At 47.6% G+C, this 22,149-nt stretch overlaps 1 protein-coding gene and 1 long non-coding RNA gene across 5 annotated transcripts; one reads left to right on the top strand and one right to left on the bottom strand.

The window, feature by feature from the left end:
• Nucleotides 1-6,070: 6,070 nt before the first annotated feature.
• On the bottom strand, nt 6,071-12,672 carry LOC134477845 (uncharacterized). The gene is made up of 2 exons (XR_010050086.1): nt 12,536-12,672; nt 6,071-6,615 (listed from the first exon to the last, which is right to left on the bottom strand). It is a non-coding gene; the product is annotated as an uncharacterized LOC134477845 (long non-coding RNA).
• On the top strand, nt 11,323-18,038 carry Eomes (eomesodermin). 4 transcript variants are annotated; one of them, XM_063257070.1, is made up of 6 exons: nt 11,323-11,488; nt 13,649-13,803; nt 14,340-14,461; nt 14,894-15,052; nt 15,141-15,202; nt 16,211-18,038. In XM_063257070.1, the coding sequence occupies exons 2-6, from the start codon at nt 13,653-13,655 to the stop codon at nt 16,947-16,949; spliced, it is 1,233 nt and encodes a 410-aa protein (XP_063113140.1). In that variant the 5' UTR covers nt 11,323-11,488; nt 13,649-13,652; the 3' UTR covers nt 16,950-18,038. The 4 variants fall into 4 exon arrangements, with proteins under 4 accessions (XP_063113140.1, XP_063113141.1, XP_003480209.1 ...); XM_063257071.1 differs by lacking the exon at nt 11,323-11,488 and adding an exon at nt 11,493-11,593; XM_003480161.4 differs by lacking the exon at nt 11,323-11,488 and adding an exon at nt 11,600-12,606 and having other exon boundaries at nt 16,268-18,038.
• Nucleotides 18,039-22,149: the final 4,111 nt, after the last annotated feature.

Here is a 22,149-nt window from a genome sequence, read left to right as displayed (position 1 = left end):
AGAACGGTAACTCTAGCTCCTTTCCATCTTTTCCTCCCTTTTTAAATTCCATCTTCCTTTCCTTGATACAATTCACATCATTACAATTACATAACAGTATAAGGTGCCATCTTTAATAGCCAAAAATTTCTAAATGTCACTAATGTTATTTAAAAATATTTAATCTGCCTTCTGTGCCCAGCAATCCCACTCTTCGGAGCAAAGGTCTAACAGATGTGCAGCTAGGGTGTTAACCAGAAAACACATTTGAGATTTCATTCTTCCCCATAAACAACAATCCCAAGCAGGAGAACTCCTGTGTCTCCAACAGTAGAATAAACCACATACTCATTGGATGGAATACCATCCAGCAAGAAGGCAGAGCAAAGGGAATTATTCAGAACAGCGTGCATGGCTATCCCAACCATAGCTTGAGTGAAAAGCCAGACACAAAGAACACACGGTAAGATTCCATTTATACAAAAATACAGAAAATAAACAGTAGTGATGGAAGTCATAATAGGGTTTAACTCATGGGAGGAGACCAGAGTAGGAAACTGGGACCCCCTAGGATCTGTATTAAACCAGATTTCTTAACACAGATGTTGGTTTTACAAGCATGTTCAATTGGAGAAATCCTAACATGCTGAACATACAGGCTATTTCTCTTTTTCTGGATGTACTGCAGTTCAATTTTTTAAAAATGATTTACTTTAAAATATGGCCTGAAATATACATATACCATTCATCATAAGTTTTACATGTATCTTGAATACTGTTAGCTCTAAAATAGTGTTTTATCATAGACCCTTCCTTTTCAAACAGTTACAAATTTGTGATCAAACTGAAATGCAGATCGCAATCCAGCACTTACCTGAGCATTTAAGTCTTTCCTCTGGCTTCTCATCTGTGTCTCTCCTTGGAACCCTTCTGAGTCTCAGTTGATTCCTTTGGACAGTTTTCTCAGCCTAATGTGGTAATGAAGGCCACAATGGGTTTGTGCTTTTTCTGCAACTTGCTAACTTGTTGATAAATAATATGTCCTGCCTCATACAGTTGCTGTAAGGATTAAGAAAGTTGAAAGGCCTAAAGCCTTGAGAGGAGTGAATCCAAGTGCATTCTATTATTAATGGTGTCTTACAGTCCCTGTTGCTCAAGTGGCAGTAGGACATAGCGCTCATGCCTCTGTAGACAGTATACACTTTCCTTTCTATGTATCTCACAATTCAATGTGAAAAATAACAACTTGGTCTAAATAAGTCTTTTTTTTTTGGTACCAGAGTTTGAACTCACAACCTTGCACTTGCCAGGCAGGCGCTCCTGCTGCTGACTTAAACCTCTAGCCCAATAAGCAGAATTCTTTAAAAAAGGCATAAAATTGAAGTTCAAGAGGTGACTTTTTAATCTTCATGATAGATGATGGTTCAGAGTAATAGTATTTTAGAGTTGATGATAAGGCCTCATGAAAGATGTTATGAAATTGCTGTTAAGCATTTTCTAGCGCTATTCTACTTTTAAAACATTCCCATGCACTATTTGATTTAAAAATTTTGTTTAAAAAATAATGTTTAAAAATTGATCATTTTTAAAAAATAACAATTGATCATTTTAAATTAGATCACATTCAAGGACCTTTACAGACTCCCTAGGAGGAGCAATGGACAGCCTTTCCAGAGGGGCAGAGCAGTGACCAGACCTCACATCCTCCCCCCCCCCCAAGATCCCCTTTACTGCCATTTCCGGAGGACAGCAGGCCTCAGCCTACAGTGTCCCACAGGCCATCTCCTGGCTGCTGGCCCTGCTGGCCCAATTCAAATCTCAGTTACTGAGAAAAAAACTCCACCAACCCCCAAATCAAAAGCACGATGATTCTCCAACTTTGCTGCCCATTGGAATCACTAGGATTGAGAGGATAGAGAGGAGGGGGAAATAGAAGAAAGGAGTGGGAGGAGAGGAAAAAGTGGGAGCGGGTAGTAAGAAGAATTAAAATGTGCCATGTACACGCAGCAACTCTCCATGAGGAGTGTCATCACTGTGTACTACAAACAGGTACTAATAAAAAGTTGTTCCCACATCCATTTTATTTCAAGGATAAAAAGAAAGAAAAAAAAGAAGAAAAAACTACAACAAAATTTCAAGACATGTCAATCAGGGGACAACAGTGGTACGTACATACATGGCGCATTCTACTTTTAAAACATTCCCATGCACTCTTTCATTTTCAAATTATGTTAAAACGTTGATCATTTAAAAAAATTAAATACAAATTGATCATTTTAAATTCAATCACATTCAGTGATGTTTACAGCCTCCCTGGGAGTAGGCAGATCATTCACCCAGAGCACAGGACATCTGCCTTCAATTGTCCAGTGTCAGCACAAACCCTTCTCTTCAGCAAACTCAGAGAAATCAGTAGTATAACTATCTTAACTATTTAATAAAAAAAATGTAAAAAGAAATACGTGTCTCGCTGCAAGAAATTCTTGTTTAACCGTTCTGGGTTAAACAATGTACCTAGGCATCAGAAGTTTTAAGAACTCCGCAGATTATATTCTAATGTTCAGAAGAAATTTGAAGCCACTGCATTATTCTGATTATAGCTCACTTGTGATCTGTACCTACCACCAGCTCCCTGCACCATCCAGGTCTGCACCAGCACCCGGGACACTGCCAGACACATTTTCTAATCAACCTGTATTTGATAGTGTTTAGTGAACTGAGCCTTCCTGTGTGACTCCAAGCATGTGCTGCAGCATCTTCGAGATTCGCCATTGTGACGCTGGGGCTGTAGTTCTTCTTGTAATCTTAGCACTTCGGAGGCTGAGGCAGAAGGATGGCAAATCTGAGCTCAGCAGAGGCAATTTAGAAACTTGGAAGATATCGAGAATGAATGAATGAATGAATGAAAAGCAAATAAAAGAAAAAAAGGAAAGGAAAGGAGAAAGAAATGGAGAAAGGAGAAAAAAGAAGAGAAAAGCCTGGGGACGTGGCTGGGTTCCAAGGCCCTGCTCATCCCCAGTAGTGGGGGTTGGGGTTGAGGAAGGGAAGGGGATGGGGGATGTGATCCGGTCACTCTTTGGACCTTTGGCAGCTCGCGCTTTCTGGTCCGCATCTGGCCAACTCCTTCCCCACCCCCAGCAGCCAGCAGGCCAAGCAGTTGTTAATGGGGCCGACGGTCGCCGCTCGGTCCTCCGCTTTGATCTGACTTAAGGCTGCTTGGAACTGTCTGGCGGATCGCTCCCCGCCCCCTAGCCGTTGGAGCACAGGGCAGAATCGCAGAGCTTGTTTACCTGCTTCTGGGGTCTCAAAGTACAAACAGTGGGGAGTCTCAGAGCAAGAGAAACGCCCGGCCGAGGCCTGGAGGAGTTGGGAGCGCACGAGCCAGGCGGAGCCGAGCCGGCCCGGTGCAGCCCTCTCCAGGGCGGCGCGCTTCCGCGGGCTGGCGTTGGCACCGCAGCCGCCAGGAAAGCCCCAAAGCACCAAACCGGTACAAAATTTAAGAAGCATTTCCCGCCAGCGGTGTTCCCAGGACGTGCTGAGGTAGCAAAATCTCTGACATCGCCGGGAATTGACTGCAAGATGTATTTTAAGTGAAAAATAAAATCAAGATGTTGAATAATGTATAAAAAGCTTCCAGATAAGCAGTTCAGATGTGAATACGTATTTTTTGGTGCAAACATGTAAAACGATAGCCCCAGAAAGACGCTAATCTTGTTCGCCTTTCAGGTCAGAGGATTAGGAGGCGTGAGACGTTGTAAACCAGTGGCTTTTTAAAAAAAATCTCACAAGTATGTTTTAAAGCATCTATTGATTTTACATGGTAGAATGTATTCCTACACAAAATGTATTGTTATGATACATTCTCTAGTAGGCGTGGAGTTAAAGGCGCCAAATTAGTCGCTGCCCAGGAGGCTGACCTAAGGTACAGAAAAGGTGGCTCGTGGGGTAAAAAGGCAAAAAGGGAGAAAGAGGAAGTATGTGGGATGCTCTTTACTAACTTTTCACTCCAAACAGCCTGAAATAATTAAGTGGGCCTTTACGTGTGTCAGCGGCCAGAAAACAGGGGTTCGACTTCACCTCTACATCACCCCGGGCGCAGGAGCGCGGCGGCGACACTTGCCCGGGTCCTGCGCACCGGGACTGCGCCTGGAGTGCAGCCTCGAGCGTCCAGACCCTGCGCGGCCCGCGCGCACCCGCGTGGGCGGAGGCGGCTGTGCGTGGCGGCGGGAGAGGTCGCCGCCCGCTCGGGACCTAGAACCTGGAAAGATCGCCCCAGATCTGTCTGACGCGGGATCAGGGCCACCGCAGACACATCACCGGCAGACCAGGGGCAGCCGGCAGGAGCCTGCTCGCTGGGTCGCCCGTGCGCAATTCAAAGGCTGCGAGCATCCGCTCCGAGGCCAGAAGCAACCTCAGCCTCTCCAAACCCCCAGCCCAGGAGCGCGCCAGTGGGTGGGGGCGGTGGGGCGGGGCCGCCGCGACCTCTGGCCTGGACTAGGAGGGGGAAAGGAAACCGCCGAGAGCTGGTGTGGGAGCAGCGCGGGGAACCGGCTGTATCTTCCCTGCGGCTCCCTCAGCAGATCGCCCCTCGGTTAATGCTGGCAGCTTGGGAGACAGCAGTTTATGCTTCCGGGTCTGCCTTGATTTGCCACTCACAAATTGTGTATCCTCGGGCAAACTAATGTATCTCACGCAGCCTCGGTTTTCTTATCTGTAAAATGGGTTTTCTTCTCAACGTTGATGAAAACACGTACGTTCGAGAGGTAGTAATGAGGGCTTAAATAGAGACTCGTTCTAAATTATAGGTACTGGACCATTAGCTTCCAGAGAAGGCACACAGGTCCCCTATTCCACCGTTCGCCCCCCCAAACACACCATATACACACACACACACAGACTCACACCGCTGTATCTTCGCGCATACTTAACCCCGCCCCTGGGCCCCCGACCTTCAAACTTCCTGGATTCGAATTCCAACTGCTATATTTAGTTGTGTGCACTGGGTCTTCGATTCTCAAACCATCATCTTATTCTTCTGTGCAATGGGATAAGGTTTTTATGGAAATGATTTTTTTATTTTGTACTGCTGATCGAACTCAGGGCCTCCTACTTGCCAGGCAGGCACTGCACCACTGAGCAACCTCCCTGGCCCCAGCGATCTGATTTTAAATCTGCTTCCCTACAAGCGAAGAAGAGGGCCTAGCCTATGGTCAGCATCTGGTTGTGTTTTCCTCTTGTGGCTTTGAGAGCGGCCTCCCATCTTGAAAAGTCGGCTGCAGATGGATGAAGACCGCATCGAAGTGCTCCTTGCTGTCTAGCTACTGTTTCCCTGTAGATCCCTCAGAACTGGTCGGGGGAGGTGGTTGCCTGCCTCTCCCCAGGACCTGCCCCGTGGTCAGACCGCCCAGGCCAGCTGAGCAGGGAGGCCTCCTCCGGAGTCCTCACCACGCGACCCTCTCTGGTGCTCCCAGTTTGCAGAAGCCACCACTGAGGTCGGCAGAGACCCACAGCGAGGTGGCCCAGATGATGACTTTTCTATACTTGTTACCTTCTGGAGCAAGACCCCTCCGCAGGCTTCCAGCTACTCCCGAACTCCCTCGGGGTCGGGCATTTAACCAAGTGGGTGGGGAACAAAACTTGAGCTAAACACCCTATTTTCTTTCTTTGACAAGTAATCCCTGTGGGGTAGCAGGTGTGGGGGAGACCCTGGGAAAAACAGAATGCTAATGAGGGCCCGAGGGGGCGGAAGGCACGCTGGGGTTAGGGAGCTCCTGCTGCCTGCCTTTGAAGTGCGCCTCTGCAGCGCGGCTGTCCTGGAGGCCACTCTATCCTGTGAGGACAGAGCAGGGGACTGATACAGCATCGAGGACTTCCGCTCTGTTTCTGACTTACTCCTGCTTCCTACGTCTGCTTCACGTTGCCTTTGACCTGTTTGCTACTGGCCTGCTCCAGGAGACTGGGATTCCCTGCGAGGAAAAGATTAAGATATACTTGTCCTCTTTTAGCCCCAGTATCTTAGCAAGAAAGGCAAAAAAAGAAAAAAGTGAGCTCAGTGTCAGTATAATGGTTAGTAACAGGACGGACTGCAGACTTTCCTGGGAAGGCTGCTAGTCTACTTGCTTTATTTATAGTACGTGTGCTATTATTACAGATAGGGAAACTGAGGCACGTAAGGAGCTTGCTGAGATCTCGAAGTGAGTAAAAGGAAGACCCACATATACATACAATTCTGGGTCCAACATTCTGCTCTTCTCTTAAGAATCTACAGAGGAGGATTTTAGGAGTTTGCTCTCTGGTTTTTCTGTCCTGCTGTCCGTTCTCGTCTGTAGTTATCTCTGCCAAGTTTCTGCGCCAATGCAGACTTTCTCTCTCATTTCTCACTTAGGGCCTGGGTAAAGATTGCAGCTGCTCCTGGCGCCCTGAAGCCTTGGTTCTCAGGACTGGACTCTGCCCACCTGTTGTGTCCACGTCCTGCACACCTGTGTGTATCACTGTCAGAAACTTTAATCTCCGCCAGCTCTGCTAGGGATGAGCAGCTGATTTACACTGAGGGCGTTGTTTCCTTTTGGAGCCAGGCCCCTTGCTCCTCTTCGCAGTCCTGCGGCAGGCATGGCACTGCCTTTCTTTTCTACTTTCCTGTGGAAAAATATGAGCATTGAAATATACACACAAAAACAGTCATGCAAAATGTGTGGTCTTTGGGGTGGGGAAGGTCTAAAAAAGGATGAAAAATAACTCTTACTGTTTAAAAAGATTAAAATGGAAGGTCTATTCACTTAGGAGGGTGTGTGTGTGTGTGTGTGTGTGTGTGTGTGTGTGTGTGTGTAAGAAGAAAGCTTTTTCCCTTTACCCTTGATAGTCTTAAAGCTTAAAATCTAACATTGTTTGGGACTGTGTTAGGTGCTGAGGCACACAGATTAAGTAACCCAGAGTACCTACTAAGTACTGGATGGGTCAAAGGTGAAAAAGTAAGCAAAGCCTATATGACTTAATACCTTAATGCAGTAATAATTAACCAAATAGTCTCATAATACACTTTTTGAGGGCATTTGACCTTTTTTTGCCTCATTTGACTTTTTTATGTGTATATATGTATCTCCTAAAATATGAAAAGAATGATGATAAACAGCAACAAAAGTTAGAAATTCACTTGTAATTTAAAAAAATAAAATTTTAATTAAAAATTAAATCAAGATTGTGGGCTGCTGTCAAAGTTTCTTGAGTTAATATTTAGAAAAAAAGTTTATCTTTGGTAATGAGCAATGTTTAATATACTTATTAACATTTTTTTTAATTTATTAACTTTGATTTCAGGATTTCCCCTCCCTTCATACTTCAGCAGTGAACAACACTTTATATAGATCAATAACTATATAAATAAAATAATAACTTAAATAGGTCAATTTCATGTGGAAAAATACAGTGAGTCTGGGACAATCCTTTGTCTCTCACATTTGTGAGGTCTGATGATTTTTACTTTTTAAGTAAGTGATCAGCCTGGTTCAGTGTGTCACAGTGAAATTTCAGTTTTATAAATTCTCATAACATGGAAATTCTGTTGGTGAGATCTGGCTCATGTCAGCAGACTCAAAACCATTTATCCTTTCCAAAATGTTTTATCCTACCTGAGATTTTCTTTAAAAAGAAAGAAACATGAACAACCTTGCCATGATAAACGTTCCCTTCCTCTACAAAGCAGACCAAGGCAGCAGACCTGGCCATCCCAGCACAAAGGGCCAAAGAGTGAACCTGAGATGGTGAAATAAAACATAACATCAACAAAGAAAGGGCCATAGATAAATAGTAAAACGACCAACTTGCCACAGAAAAACCCATTGACGTTTTCCCAGAGTCCAGGCGAAGCGCTGGTGACCGGTTTATGTTGGAATGTTTTCCTAGGGTTAAAGCAGAGCTGGCAGCAAGTCTGTTCAGAGTTTACAAAGTGTTTGAATAACATGGACAGTGTTTTGATAACACGTTTTTAGTGGGGGTGAAAATAATAGAATTTATTGGGACATTTATACGGGCCCCCTTGCCTGTGTGGGAGTTGAAGCAGGCTGGATGGGAGGCAAATCATATGTCACTGCACTCATCTGTAACTCACCTCTGTAATTTATTCATACACGTGTGTATGGATTCAGTGCATAATAGTCTTGTTAAAACCAAATGCTTCTCAGTTGTGCTTTTACAAGATCCACGCATTGCATGGGGAGAAAGGAAAAGGCTACCTGGTTGTGGTTATAACCTTATGTTATCAGAAGGGGCCAGGGGCATGAAGTCACTGTTACTGCTGAGGACAATGAAACATGAGACTTCTGATAATGCCCACACACAGCCTTGGCCTTGGCCTCCTTGTGGCCCTCAGACTTTCCTGCTTGTTCCATCCCAGGCCAAAAAGTAAAGATTGGAGTTAATCCAGCCATCACTGGAGTGCGGGGTTCCAAGGTCTCCACATTTCCTCTCCAGTGTTGATGTTTTTGTTCCACGTATTCCAGCACTGTCAGTCGAGCCACATAAAACCAGGCACTCTTCAATAAATGTCTCATTTGGATTTCATGAACCTTGGGGTGTAACTGAAATCAAACAGCAAGTGGCCTGCAAGTTTCTGTTGTTTGCCCAGTTTAATTTAGGGCACTACCAGACAAATTTGCTGATGCCTCTGCTTCAGCTTTCATTTCTGTTGCCATTTTTGGAAAAGAAGGTTTGAATTTTGAAGTGTGTCTGTGACATGTTTATGCCTCTTCTCTAATTACAAGTATAACTGGACCAGCAGTTCCACACTGATAATCACTCATTTGCTCGTCTGTAACTCTCTAGGTATGTACCATATGCAATAATACTGATGATGATGATAATAGTAAGAATAATAAGTAGTTAATATAGAATCAGTAAGTGAGTTTGGGCCTCTTTACAGCCAGGAAAAAGCAGCAGAAACAGTGTTTTAATGAGGAACTTGTAGAATACATATTTATAGATGTAATATAATACTCTTACATAACCTCCACTTTCTAAAAATTCTAGACCTCAAGATTGTTTTGTTGCAACTATTTGAGTCTTCAAAATTGTCTTTGCTGCCCCATTTATAAAATGTTTCAGGCACTGGGTAAAATAATAGACTTCTGGGAATATGGCAAACATAAACTGCGATTCCCTGCCCTAAGAATCAGTACATTCCGGATCATACACATCATGCATATATTTAATAATTCGGTGGCACTCGAATGAACCCAGGAGCTTTCACGGGCTTGCTCTAGGGATGGAATGGAATCAACCCTTCCTGATGTGGCTCGGGACAGCTGGCCCGCGTTATTTGCGCCAGAGTGGGTCGGAACGATGCCTGTTGCCTGCGATGGCACTTTGCCATTTGCGCAGCGTTTCCCTGGTCGCTTAAAGATTTGAAGGGACACCGAGGTGTGCTTCTGTCTGCGTTAAAGTGCAAAACTGCCCAGTACCCTCGGCCACTCCATTTCCAAAGTACGTGAGACGGTGTCTCACACCTAGTTTCCCCCTCAAACACCCCAAGCTCAGGTCCAAGCTAATGCAAAAGAGTCTATGACTTGTAACCATATTCACTAGCCCATGGCGACGTCGCCAACGCCGCGCATCCCCTTCCACTCCTTGCGCTCCGCTCCTGTGCCATCACGGAATCTCCACGGTGAAAATCATTAAGTGTACAAAAAGCGCTACAGTATCTGAAAAATCAGTTCCCAGAACTTGCCTGGGTCAAAATAAAACCAAAAGCGAGGGAGATCGGAGTGCATAGTCAAATGATCTGAACAGATAGCCTCGCCAAAGATACATTCACTAAACCGTTGGGACGAAACGCAGGAGCGCAAGGCTGAGCTCGCGTGGTGCCAGCTTTCCTGGGGTCTGGTTCTGGTGTGCCCGGCCTAACACTTACACGACCGTCTCCCGGCCCACACTTAACTTGCCCCTTTCACCTCAGATTGTGCCTTGCCCCTGAAAACCTTCCTGCGTGCCTATGGTTTTCATTATCACCCCAAAAACACGGAGATAAACGCCGTGCAGCGTCCCAGTGCACTGACGCAGCTGCACTCTCCAACCCACACCCTGCCGAGTGAGCAGTCGGTGCTGCTGCGCTTTGAACCCGGGTTGGAAAGCTTCGCCTTGTTTTGGCGAGTGAGCGCTCCGCAGATCCTAAGGCCACCTCATCTGTTGTAAGCAAAAAGTTTCCCGTGTGATCGCGTTCGGTTGGGAAAGCAGAGTCCTGACATCTCAGCCGGAAAATGCGCTCCCGGAGCGGTTACTGGCGGCGTCCGTATTTGCTTAGTAACAGCAAATATTCAGGCTACTCCTCAACCGCAAGGAAACACGCCCCCCACCACTTCTGTAATAATAAAACAATAAAAGAGGACCGCGCGGTTCTTGACTGTTTGCGGAAACGCAGAAGAAGCAGGCAGCTGGGGCAAAGGAGCTTAATTCAATATCAAACTGATTATTTCACTAATTATTCTACCTTCTGGGTTGTGCCGGAGGAAAAGCTTGGGGACTCTCAGCCGCGCGGCTGCCAGGGAACCTTTGTCTCTTGGTGTCAGGCTCCTCAGAAGACGGTTTTGGAGGCGGGGTAGGGGATGTAGGAAGAAAACTTGAGTAGCGTGGATTTTAAATTGTGTGTAATAAAAGAGATGGCCTCCAAAAGCAGGGTGGCTGGCGAGGGGATGAGGCGAGGGGATGAGGGTAACTGGCTGGGTTTCCGGGACCCCACCCTACTGGGGCTTCCGATTCAGAGGCTGAGAGCTTAGGTCCACCAGGATGGTAACATGCGTTCAGTCCCGGGAATCACCAATGCTGAGAGCGAGACTTCTCTCCACAAACCCTTCCCACTGAATAAAAAGATGAGACCCAATAAAAAGAGTTTCCTGTATGTCGAAGACATAGGAGTCTTCCATAAGGAAGATGGTCCGTTTGAAGTCTGGCAGGAAAGATTTATTCTGGAGCCTCCAACTCACCTCATTTCTACAACCTTCTGGACACGCGCCTCCCTGCAAGCAGTTAGCAAGCAGAGACTTTTTCCCTGGTCCTCTAATACCTGCTCCTACATTGCCCACGGAGAGCGCTGGGATGTCTCGTGCCAAGGGGGTCCCCGCTATGGAGTCCTGTACACCTAAACCCCAAGATTGATTCGCACAACGGGACAGTCTTTTTTTAAAAAAGAAAGAAAAACAAGCTAAAGAAAGTGTAGCAGGCGACTTGATCCAATTAGTAAATGCCTAATTGATTATCGTCACCTCCATCAGCCAATAGGAGGGCCCCCGAGCTGTGGGACTTTAAACCACTCCCTGGCCGCACGTATATAAAGCAGCCAGTGACAGCCCTCCAGTTTCTAAGCGTTCAACTAGACGGATGGTTTGCCGATAGGTATAGGACAGCAAGGTGCGGGCTGGTGGGTGGATGGGAACAAGAAGCTTAAATCCTCTTTTTCCTGGTTGTGAGTGTGGGAGTCCAGACATACAAGAGAGACGGAGAAGGAAAGGAACAATGTTTCTCGGTCAGTTTCCACTTCCTGCCTAAAAAACTCAGCGCGCTTTCCTTGCGAAAGGACGCTGGCTTCAGGGTGCGCGAGTGCGCGCTGTGGCTGCCCGCGAGTCCGCAGGTGGGTAGCCTGAGCGCGGGAGGAAGGGGAAGTTACCTTCCCCTCGGAAGAGGGCGCTGGCTCCCCCATCCTGCCTTTATAATAAGAAGGCCACAGGAGGAGAGGAAGCAGCCAGCTGTCGTCTGAGCTTTGCAAAGCATGCAGTTAGGGGAACAACTCTTGGTGAGCTCTGTGAACCTGCCCGGGGCGCACTTCTATCCGCTGGAGAGTGCGCGGGGCGGCGGCGGCGGGAGTGCCACCCATCTCCCAGGCGCTGACCCCTCGCCGCAGAGGCTGGACTTAGACAAAGCGCCCAAGAAGTTCTCGGGCAGTCTCTCGTGCGAGGCGGGGAACGGGGAGCCCACAGCAGCTGGAGCGGGGGCCCCTCCGGCCATGCTCAGTGACGCCGACGCCGGGGACACCTTCGCCAGCGCCGCGGCGGTGGCCAAGCCAGGGCCCCCGGACGGCCGCAAGGGCTCCCCCTGCGGGGAGGAGGAGCTGCCCTCTGCTGCTGCCGCCGCCGCCGCCGCCGCCGCCGCCGCCACCGCGCGCTACTCCATGGACAGCCTGAGCTCCGAGCGCTACTACCTCCAGTCGCCCGGGCCCCAGGGCTCGGAGCTGGCTGCGCCCTGCTCGCTCTTCCCGTACCAGGCAGCAGCCGGGGCGCCCCACGGATCTGTGTACCCGGCTCCCAATGGTGCGCGTTACCCCTACGGCTCCATGCTGCCCCCCGGTGGATTCCCCGCAGCCGTGTGCCCACCCGGGAGGGCGCAGTTTGGCCCAGGATCCGGCGCGCCCGGTAGTGCGGGAGGCAGCGGGGGTGGGGGCGGCGGCCCCGGCGCCTATCAGTACAGCCAGGGGCCTCCGCTGTACGGGCCGTACCCCGGAACCGCAGCGGCTGGATCTTGCGGAGGACTGGGGGGCATGGGGGTTCCCGGATCCGGCTTCCGCGCCCACGTCTACCTGTGCAACCGGCCTCTGTGGCTCAAATTCCACCGTCACCAAACTGAGATGATCATTACGAAGCAGGGCAGGTGAGAGAAGCCTGGAGGGGTCCCTGGGTGAGGGGATCAAAGCAGAATGTGTGATCCTGAGGGAGGCTGGGGATGCGGGAGCTGTGCCCATTCGTTCTTCGCTCTGCTTGAAGTGGTTATTTTTTAGCGCGCAATAAGGCAGACACCAGTTCGCCAATACAGTGTTACCCTCGGCCCGCACACCGGCGGCTTAGACTGCGCTCTCCCCTCCGCCCTCGTCATCCACACCTGGACTGACAAGGAGGAGGCGGAAATGGAAATTTGGGCTCGTATACAAAGCAGGCTTCACGGGATCCGCCTGCTCCCAGTGGATGTGCTGAAGATAGGCTGGTGCGCACCCGCGCTCGAGGAGCGGCGGGTGGGGAAGGTCGCTGCTGCCGGACGCGGTGAATGGGCTCCTGGAGCTCCCGGCGCCAGGGTCTCCGCAGGGCGCCTGCGAGGCTGCAGTGCTGGCCCGGGATGGATGGTGCTTAGGCAGGACCTAAAGCCAGACCAGACTCGGGTTCAGAGTGCAAGGAAGTTCTGACACTTATCCAACTGCTAACTGTGGCTTTTTTTGTTTTTGATTTTTGTTGTTGTTTCTCTCTTTTTTGAAAGAGAGAAAAGTGAAAATGGGTGCTGGGAGAGGGGTACCTAAAGGAGACTTTTAGACTAAAGCTGAATAATATATACCCTTATCCGTAGACTACATGCGCGCGTGCGCAATGTTCTTGGGCATTTGTGCTTTTAAATGTTTAAAAATTCCTAATTGTGAGCATCCTGAGAGGAAGTTTAATAAGTGCCGCGAAGTTGAATTAGAGATCTCAGAAGCACGTGCATTAAGGACATAAGTACTCCCTCGGAAGGAGGAAAATTATCTGAGAATTGCCAATTGAAAAATATTTTCATAGTTCCTGGCCACTTCACCGGTTTTCTGTTCACTATAGACCTGTGCGTGTCCAGCTTTCACGGTATCCCGGGTGCCCGGGGACCTCGGCGAGTCCGGGTGCGTTTGCAAGCATCCCGATGTAAATGACTTACCTGCTTCTGTTCCCTTGCACAGGCGCATGTTTCCTTTCTTGAGCTTCAACATAAACGGACTCAATCCCACCGCCCACTACAACGTGTTCGTAGAGGTGGTTCTGGCCGACCCAAACCACTGGCGCTTCCAGGGGGGCAAGTGGGTGACCTGCGGCAAAGCCGACAATAATATGCAGGGTGAGGAGAAAAAGAACAGGGCTGGGAAGAAATCTGCACCCAGGCCTTAGACAACTGCTATTTAAACGTAGATCTCCCTCCTCCCCCAACCCTTTTTTAAGCGGGATCTAGAGGCGTTACTTTGAGTTTGTGTTGACTGAGAATCACGAAGCCATATTCCTTGCCTATTGTTATACATGTATATAAAGCCTTTGACTGTGGCCCTACCCCAACCCCAGCTCCTCCATTTGAGAAACTTACTAGTTTGAGAAGCCTCTGGGTGGGTAGAACTCCTGGCATTCTAGTGTTCCCTCGGGAAAACCTCACTCAGCTAAGGTCTCAGGTGCCTTCCAGGTCCATCTCCTGTTGGCTATTTTTAGATCATTCTGATGAGTGCCTTGACTAGGGAGGGCTGGTCAGGGTACCAATAGAGTCCTGCTGATCCCTGGCCCAGGGAAATTATGCTGTAAATGTAGCTCTTTTATCCCTCCCCTTCCTCCATCTCTAGACAGCCTTATATGTTTGGGTTTTGTGTTTTGTTTCGTTTTTTCTCTTAGGCAACAAAATGTATGTCCACCCAGAGTCTCCTAATACTGGTTCCCATTGGATGAGACAGGAGATTTCCTTTGGGAAATTAAAACTCACCAATAACAAAGGCGCAAATAACAACAACACCCAGGTAGAGTGACAGAGGAAGAGGGGGTGTCTTCTGGCTACTGGTGTCTCTTCCAAGGAGAGTCAATGCTGTACTGTATTTATATTTATACTTGTTACCTGTTTGCTCACCTAGTTCTAATCTTGTTTTTGAACTTTTCTTATTTTTATTTTCTTACTGGATTTCAATTGCACTGAGTTAGGAACAGAAATACTGAAATCTTTTTAGGGCTTTAGGAACCAAAAGGAAAGAGTGTTTATCATAAAGATGAAGCTATATTTTGAGTTTCAAGAGAAGCAATGCTAAGATTATAGAAATGAATATTTAAACAACAAATAAAGAAAACTATTGATGGGGAACAAGCAGGAGTCCCATCTCCAAATGTACTATTTGTTAAAATCTACTTGTGGAGCCTCTAAGGAACTTATTAGACACAGCGACTTTTTTCATTTTCAGATGATAGTCTTACAGTCTTTACACAAATACCAACCTCGACTGCACATTGTTGAAGTGACAGAGGATGGCGTGGAAGACTTGAATGAGCCCTCAAAGACCCAGACTTTTACCTTCTCGGAAACACAGTTCATCGCAGTGACTGCCTACCAAAACACAGATGTGAGTGGCCCCCATCCCCAGCCAGCCCTCAGGCCAGGTCTAGTGTGAGGAAGCATTCAGTCAACAGCTCCTTCTCTCCCCTTTTCAGATTACTCAGCTGAAGATTGATCATAACCCGTTTGCAAAGGGCTTCAGGGACAACTATGATTCGTAAGTGCAACCTTTGTTCACACCTGCTTGGTCATCTTTAAGCAAGGCACACATCATCATTTTGCTGAGGAAATACTTTACAGTCAGCTTTCAATGTTTGGGAGTTTTCTCCATTTTTATTTTTGCTTTAGAATTTTCACAGAATTTTTTTAATCCCCCCAAAATTAAAGTCTTAAACTTGAATAATGTTTTCAAATTAGGGATTTGAATGTTTACTTATTTATTTGGTGTTATTGGGGATTGAACTCCTGGCCTCCACACTGAGTTACATCCCAGCATTTTTAGAGACAAGGTCTCCCTAAATCAGGGAGTTGCTCAGACTGGGCTCCAATTTGCCGTCCTCCTGCCTTAGCAGCTCAATGTTGGGACTGCAAGCATGCTGAAGTTTTGAAATTTTAAGAATCTATTCATATAGCTTCCTTTCTCATTTGATCCGACATTTTATCCTCACAAAAACAGGTACTATCACTTCCCTGCCCCCTTTTTTACATAAGAAAGCCTGAAAATGGAGGATTTTTTTTTTTTTTTTTTTTTTTTTTTTTTGGTACCAGAGATCTAACTAGCGACCTAGTGTTTGCCAGACAGGGACTTAGGCCGCTGAGCCAAATCCCCAGGGCCAGAGGATATACTTTTCATAACACCCAATAGAGATACCTTACTTTAGAATCTTAATTTTCTAGTACCACAGCCAGCATTCCTTCTATCACATTGACAAGGAAGGGTTGCTCTGAGTTTTTCATGTTTGAGGTCTTACAAAGGTAGATTTTCAAAAGTTCAAATACCTAGTGCCTTGGAGGTACCTTTTTCTTATGTGGAGAGAAATTGTTCCCAATAAGCCAAGAATCTAGCCAAAATTGGCCACAGTATCTTCTGCCACTTTGCTCCTGTTCACCAGCGTTCTCCATACAGACACCCAACTGTGTAAGCCCTTTGCATTTCTGGGAGGCGGTTTGTTTGGGGACAACGTTAGGGGTTTTTTTTTTTTAAGTGTTTCTCTTTATATTGTAGCATGTACACCGCTTCAGAAAATGACAGGTTAACTCCATCTCCCACGGATTCTCCTAGATCCCATCAGATTGTCCCTGGAGGTCGGTATGGCGTCCAGTCCTTCTTCCCGGAGCCCTTTGTGAACACTTTACCTCAAGCCCGATATTATAATGGTGAGAGAACCGTGCCACAGACGAACGGCCTCCTTTCACCCCAACAGAGCGAAGAGGTGGCCAACCCTCCCCAGAGGTGGCTTGTCACGCCCGTCCAGCAACCAGGGGCCAACAAACTAGACATCAGTTCCTATGAATCCGAATATACTTCTAGTACCTTGCTCCCATATGGTATTAAATCCTTGCCCCTCCAGACACCCCATGCCCTGAGCTATTACCCTGATGCAACCTTCCCTGCAATGGCAGGGTGGGGAGGTCGAGGTTCTTATCAGAGGAAGATGGCAGCTGGACTACCATGGACCTCTAGAACCAGCCCTCCGGTGTTCTCTGAAGATCAACTCTCCAAGGAGAAAGTCAAAGAGGAAATCGGCTCTTCTTGGATAGAAACACCCCCTTCCATCAAGTCTCTAGATTCCAATGATTCAGGGGTATACACCAGTGCTTGCAAGCGAAGGCGGCTGTCTCCTAGCACCTCCAGTAATGAAAATTCTCCCTCCATAAAGTGTGAGGACATTAATGCTGAAGAGTACAGTAAAGACAGCTCAAAAGGCATGGGGGGATATTATGCTTTTTACACAACTCCCTAAAGAATTATGTTAACCTTGTAAGCATTAGCTCTTTGCAAATGGACTTGGTGGTGTTTTTGTTGTCTTCTTTACCTAGGTTGCCAAAAAGACGTTTGCCCTCCACTTTGATGCATCCTGTTTTGTGCAATTCTCTAAAAGAAGGTGCCAAAGCTTTTTGATTGCTGCAGGTAACTGAAACAAACCCAGCATTTTTCCCTTATAAAATAAAGTTAATGGAGGACTTTATGACATGTTTTTAAAACTCAAGGATTAGTCAACATTCTGGATTTATTTCTTGGAGACACTAAACGTTCAGAGATGCAGGCCGTGAAGATTGAGTGCCCAGCTCTATCAAATGAGTTAAAATCTTTGCCTCTCAGTTTCTATTTGTGAACTTTAAGCAAAAGCCCAGAGTGTTACTGTGTTTTGTTTCTAGAAAAGAAGGGCTGGGCCTTAGGCTTCAACAGGCAACTTTTTGCTATTAACCTGCCAAGGGCAAAAGATGATAATAGGCCTGGGAGTCAAGAAAGACTTTGTCAAAGTGCTGGTTTTACCTGACTGATTCCTTGCAGGCTTTGGGAACAAGCCATGTCTGCCCTAGTCTACGATTGCCTCACTTGAGACATGCTGGGCCTCTGCTGTATACTGAGGTAGCCAGTAGGACTCAGGAGAGAGTGGAGAAGAAAGTCACCTCCCCCCTGCAAAATTAAATTGTACAATTCTGTGTGTTTAGAAACACTGTAGAATAATGTGGAATATATTGTACAAATAGGCTACATAGGTGTCTCTGACAATGTAAAATTGGTGCTTTGGCTTTGTAAAGAATTTGCAAATCACCTAACAGCTGCAGGGCAAGGGGAGAGTTTCATAATCCCCATGTGTGGGAATATTCTGTTTACTTCTTAGGTAGTTAAGAATGTATGCAGCTACTCTACTAACTTGAACAGTGTTTAAGGAAAACTCATTACCCCCTTCCTTGGCCATCCCCACTCCCCACCTTGGTAATGTGAAAATACACTCTGATGCCACAGCTCCTATAGGCTTTTTAGCGATCTTGGGTTTTTATGTACAGTCTTAGTCATTTTTAATAAATGTGGTTCAATAAGGGAACGGCCATAGCTCTGTCTTCTGTATTATGGGGTTTATTCTTTTTTTAAAAAGAATCTCATTTTGCTTCTTCCTCTGCCTTTTTCCAGTGAACCCTACCTCAGTCCCTTCTTCCCCCAGGGAAGGATCCAGACTTTAACTAGATACTCTAGTCTGGGCATGGGGGATGCTTTTGTTTATCTTGTTCTTGGCTATTTCCCTACCCCACTGGGAAGTCTGGACAATGGGTGTTGGCTGGGGTGGGGAGTGTTTGCAGCAGAGACGTGAGATAGCCTGCTTTGCGTTTAATAATCTAAACCTCCAAAACCTCTGACCTTATGTTTCTCTGGTGGTTTCCCAGCTTTAATTGGGGCCACAAATTTCTGGGCCCAGGTAAGCTCCCCAGGAATCCCTACGGTCTTTTGAGAGCTCCTGGTCCCCAGGTGGCTGGGCGCAGGGGTGGGGGGCGCAGGAGCCGCCCACGCTAGGCTTTTGGTCCCAGCGGTGGCCTATGCTGAACCTACTGTTGCAGATTGCAGCTTTGGTAGCTGCTGGCCGGCGTTCTTTGCTCCTAGCCAGATGTACCGGGACTCAGGCGCTGTGGCTCAGGTTGGCGGTGGGCGCGGCCCTTACAAAGGAGAATTCGATTGTGCTTCGTACCTTTCCTTCGCACAAAGCCTTGGGCAGCAGTTTGCCGGACTTAGCTCCATTTAGCTGGGACACATTCTCTGAGAGGACCGAAGACCCAAGCCTTGCTGAACCCTAGGCGCACCGAAAAGTTAAAGCCAGGAGTGAAGCGGAAAGCCCTTTGTCCCCCTCGCCAGACACCCCGCCAGGCTTATCTGCAGACGGCTTCAATCCCAGCTTGCAAACTTTCCAGCCCCCTCTCACCTCGGGTAAAGGTCTGACTTGGGAGGGTCATTTTGTTAATTGCTTGGCGCGGAAATGCAGCTGCTAAGAGGATTAGCTGCTGGGAGGCGGGCCATCAGCCGGGACCTCCTACCCTTCTGCGCCCAATTAAGGCTGCAGGGAGCTTGTACCTGGACTGCTCCCTCTCATCCCCTCCATCCTTCTGGGGCTCAGGGTCTTCCTGGACTAGCAGTGACGAGGGAGGAGGGGAGGCGCAAACTCTCAAGAGTTCCGCCTTTACCCCAGAGCCTGCCCAAAACTGGGAAAGTCGCAGGAATTTTACCAGCAAGCCGAGGGCGAACACCTTGAAGATTTGGTTTTTAATACACATTCACTGTGGATGACAGATTCAGACTCGGACCCACACCACCAGCTTCCCCCCCCCCCTTACCTCTGCACCTGGGGGAGATGCAATGCAATGCACTATTTCTGCCCTTTCCAAAGCGCCCAAACCCAAATCGCAGCAGGAAAAAGCCCTAGTCTTTTTCAAGTCCTGTATATTTTTGCACCGTACAGTATAAAGAACCTGAGACTTGTGAAAAGTCCCTCACAGTGTTTAATAGAAACGTAAGTGGCTGAGTGGCCCCAATTAACACCTTGTGATAAGACATTCCTAAGATGGAGTGTCAGACACCAAATTGTGAAGAGATGTATCTAATTAATCCTCCTAGGATGACACCGATAAACAAGCCTCTATTTAAATAAAGATCAAGGGCTCGGCGCCCCGTCTGTTTACATTCTCCACCAGGGTCCCCGCGTTTGCCCCGTTGCTGGCTGCATTGTGGGCGCAGGGCGGAGACTGGCTTGGGTCTGCTGGCTTGCCAGCTTGCATCTCCACCGTTCTTGCCCCCAAAGAGAGAACTTAATAAAACAAACAAACTGCAACGGACGAGGAAAGGAGCTGTGTAAAGAAGACTTGATTAGGAGTAGGAAATGCTTTTGTCGCTTTCCACGCGTGTCCTATATATGCCAGTTTCGGTTCTTTGGGGGTGAAAAAGGGAAAAAGTAAAGAAGCAAAGCGCACTCCTTCCCTTTCTGTCTCTCTCCCTCTCCCTTTCTTTTTCTGTTTTGGGGATGATTCAGAGCAGGACCTTCCTTCAGCCCAGCACGTGTTCCCTCCCTCTCGGCGATTGCAGGATTCTTCCTTCAAGTTGCAAAGCCAAGAATTACTGGGATGTAGGTTAACTATCCTGGGGCTGGGCTGGCGAGTCGCCAGCCCTGGAAGGAGAACTCGGAAAGGCGGGAAGGATCAGGAAGAAAAAAAAAAAAAAATTAAAATCCTTGGGCACCGGTGCGCTGCAGCAACCTATTGCAAACCTTGAAATACAACCTCAAGGCACCAAGGCTGCCGTTGGTCTCAGTTTCCCTCCTCTACGGCCTCCTTTGATTATGCCTTAAAGCTGGGCAGAGGCGGGCTCACGGTCCCGGCTCTCTTCTCTGCAGTCTCTTCGTCCTTTCTCAAAGATGGAGTTCAAGAGAATCGCATTAAAAAAAAATCTCTGCAGGTGTAGTGGAAACGTTCCGAAATAAAGGCATCCCTACATTCTCGATTCGTATCCACACTCGGGCGCCGAAAGTGAAGCAAACACAAAATTCCTTGTATTCTCGCCTGCTCGCTGCGTCCCCGCCCTTCCCAGCTCTGCCTAAGTCCCCACCTGCCTTATGGACGCAAAAAGTTTCGCTCTCGCTCCCTGGAGACTTTTCTTTTTTCTTTCATTTTTTTCTCCGTGGAGATACCGAAATCACAGAAAACTCTTTTTAGATGCAGTTTGCAAAAATGTATTGGAGACACCGACTGAAACCTCCCCCGTGCAATGCCCTCAGCCTGCCCCTTAACTTTAGATTTTTAAATACGTTAGTTTTAGTTTCGCAGTTTCAGCTGGAGGACTCCGACCGAGGAATCCATTCACCTGCGCCTGCCTGGGTCGCCAGAGTCCCTCCTCCACAGGCCGAGGTCTGCGCGCAGGGCGCCAGAACCTGAGTTTCCGCCTGGGTTCAAGAGCTGAGCGATTGGGCATAAGCTGTTTATAGAGTCCTTCTTCTCTCCTTTTTCTTCTCTTTCCAAAATGCTGGCCCTCTGACCTTGATGACCACCGAAATTTTCTCTTTTACAGTTTAGGAGAAAAGTAAACTTCTCTCGGATGCACCCGCGCGCGCGCGTACACACACACACACACACACACACACACACACACACACACACACCTTCCTTCATGGTACTCTGTGTGTCACCGAGGACGCACATCAGCTAGCTTTCCGAGGGAAAGACCTAGGCCGAACAGTTCTGAGCAGAGCTCCCCGAAGTCCCCCCAAGAAGCACCCCACAAACTTTCATTTTCTCCTTTTTTCTTAAAAAAGCCCCAAACCTCTGTCCATAAGCCCTTGGGGAGGCAGCAGGGCTCGCGCAGAAACTTCTGTAACTTAAGTTTGACCAAGCGCTGCCCAGGCCGGCTGCGAGCTCCTTGGCTCCAGGCTGGCTCTGCCTGTGTCCCGCTGCGGGCGCTGCCGAACTCCGAGCGCGGGCAGCCTTCGCCATCTGGTGGCCACAAAGAGTAAAAATCTCCCCAGCCCCGGTGGGGTGGGGGGGGGTCCTTCCCCTCTCATCCTACAGATGGCTTCTTTGTCAGGTCCTCCGGTGTGAAAGTTCTAAGACAAGTTGTAGTTCTCAGGAGCAGTTTACTAGCCGCCCTGGCCTGGCTCCTCAGCTTCAACTTATCCCAGTGCCAATGAGGGAGAAAATATTACAGCGTTAACTGTTTTATGAACTGTTGAGTAGCTCTAAATATTAGTAGCAGCTATTAATCACAAATTTTATAATGTCATATGTGATAGTGTTAGATGCATTAGCAAAGGTTTATTAATGTAGAAGAACTAAGATGTGTTGCCTACGTGTACCAACTACCTATGACGAATGCAACCATTATGCCCTGCAAATATGCACTAAGAGAAAAAATGTAAAAGATTTATTAATCTAGAAATTATAGAAATTTCAAATATACTCAGAACTGGAGAGTAATGGACTCACGTATATCCATCTCCCAGCTGCAGTAACTGTCAGTTTACAGCCTCTGGGTTTGTCCCATGCTCTCCTTTCTGCCACCAATCCCAGAAATCCTGTCACCCAGTCCAAGACTATTTCCATGCACAGCCCTAAGGACTCATTTTTAAAAATATACAATTATCAAAATATTATCACACCTACAAAGTCAACAATGATTTTGTCATA

This window comes from Cavia porcellus, unplaced genomic scaffold (assembly GCF_034190915.1).
Source record: "Cavia porcellus strain 051 isolate PalLab524CR breed Dunkin Hartley unplaced genomic scaffold, mCavPor4.1 scaffold_10, whole genome shotgun sequence".
NCBI classification, from domain to species: domain Eukaryota; kingdom Metazoa; phylum Chordata; class Mammalia; order Rodentia; family Caviidae; genus Cavia; species Cavia porcellus.
The sequence above is the reverse complement of the archived record's forward strand: the minus strand, read 5'-3'. Positions and strand labels throughout refer to the sequence as shown.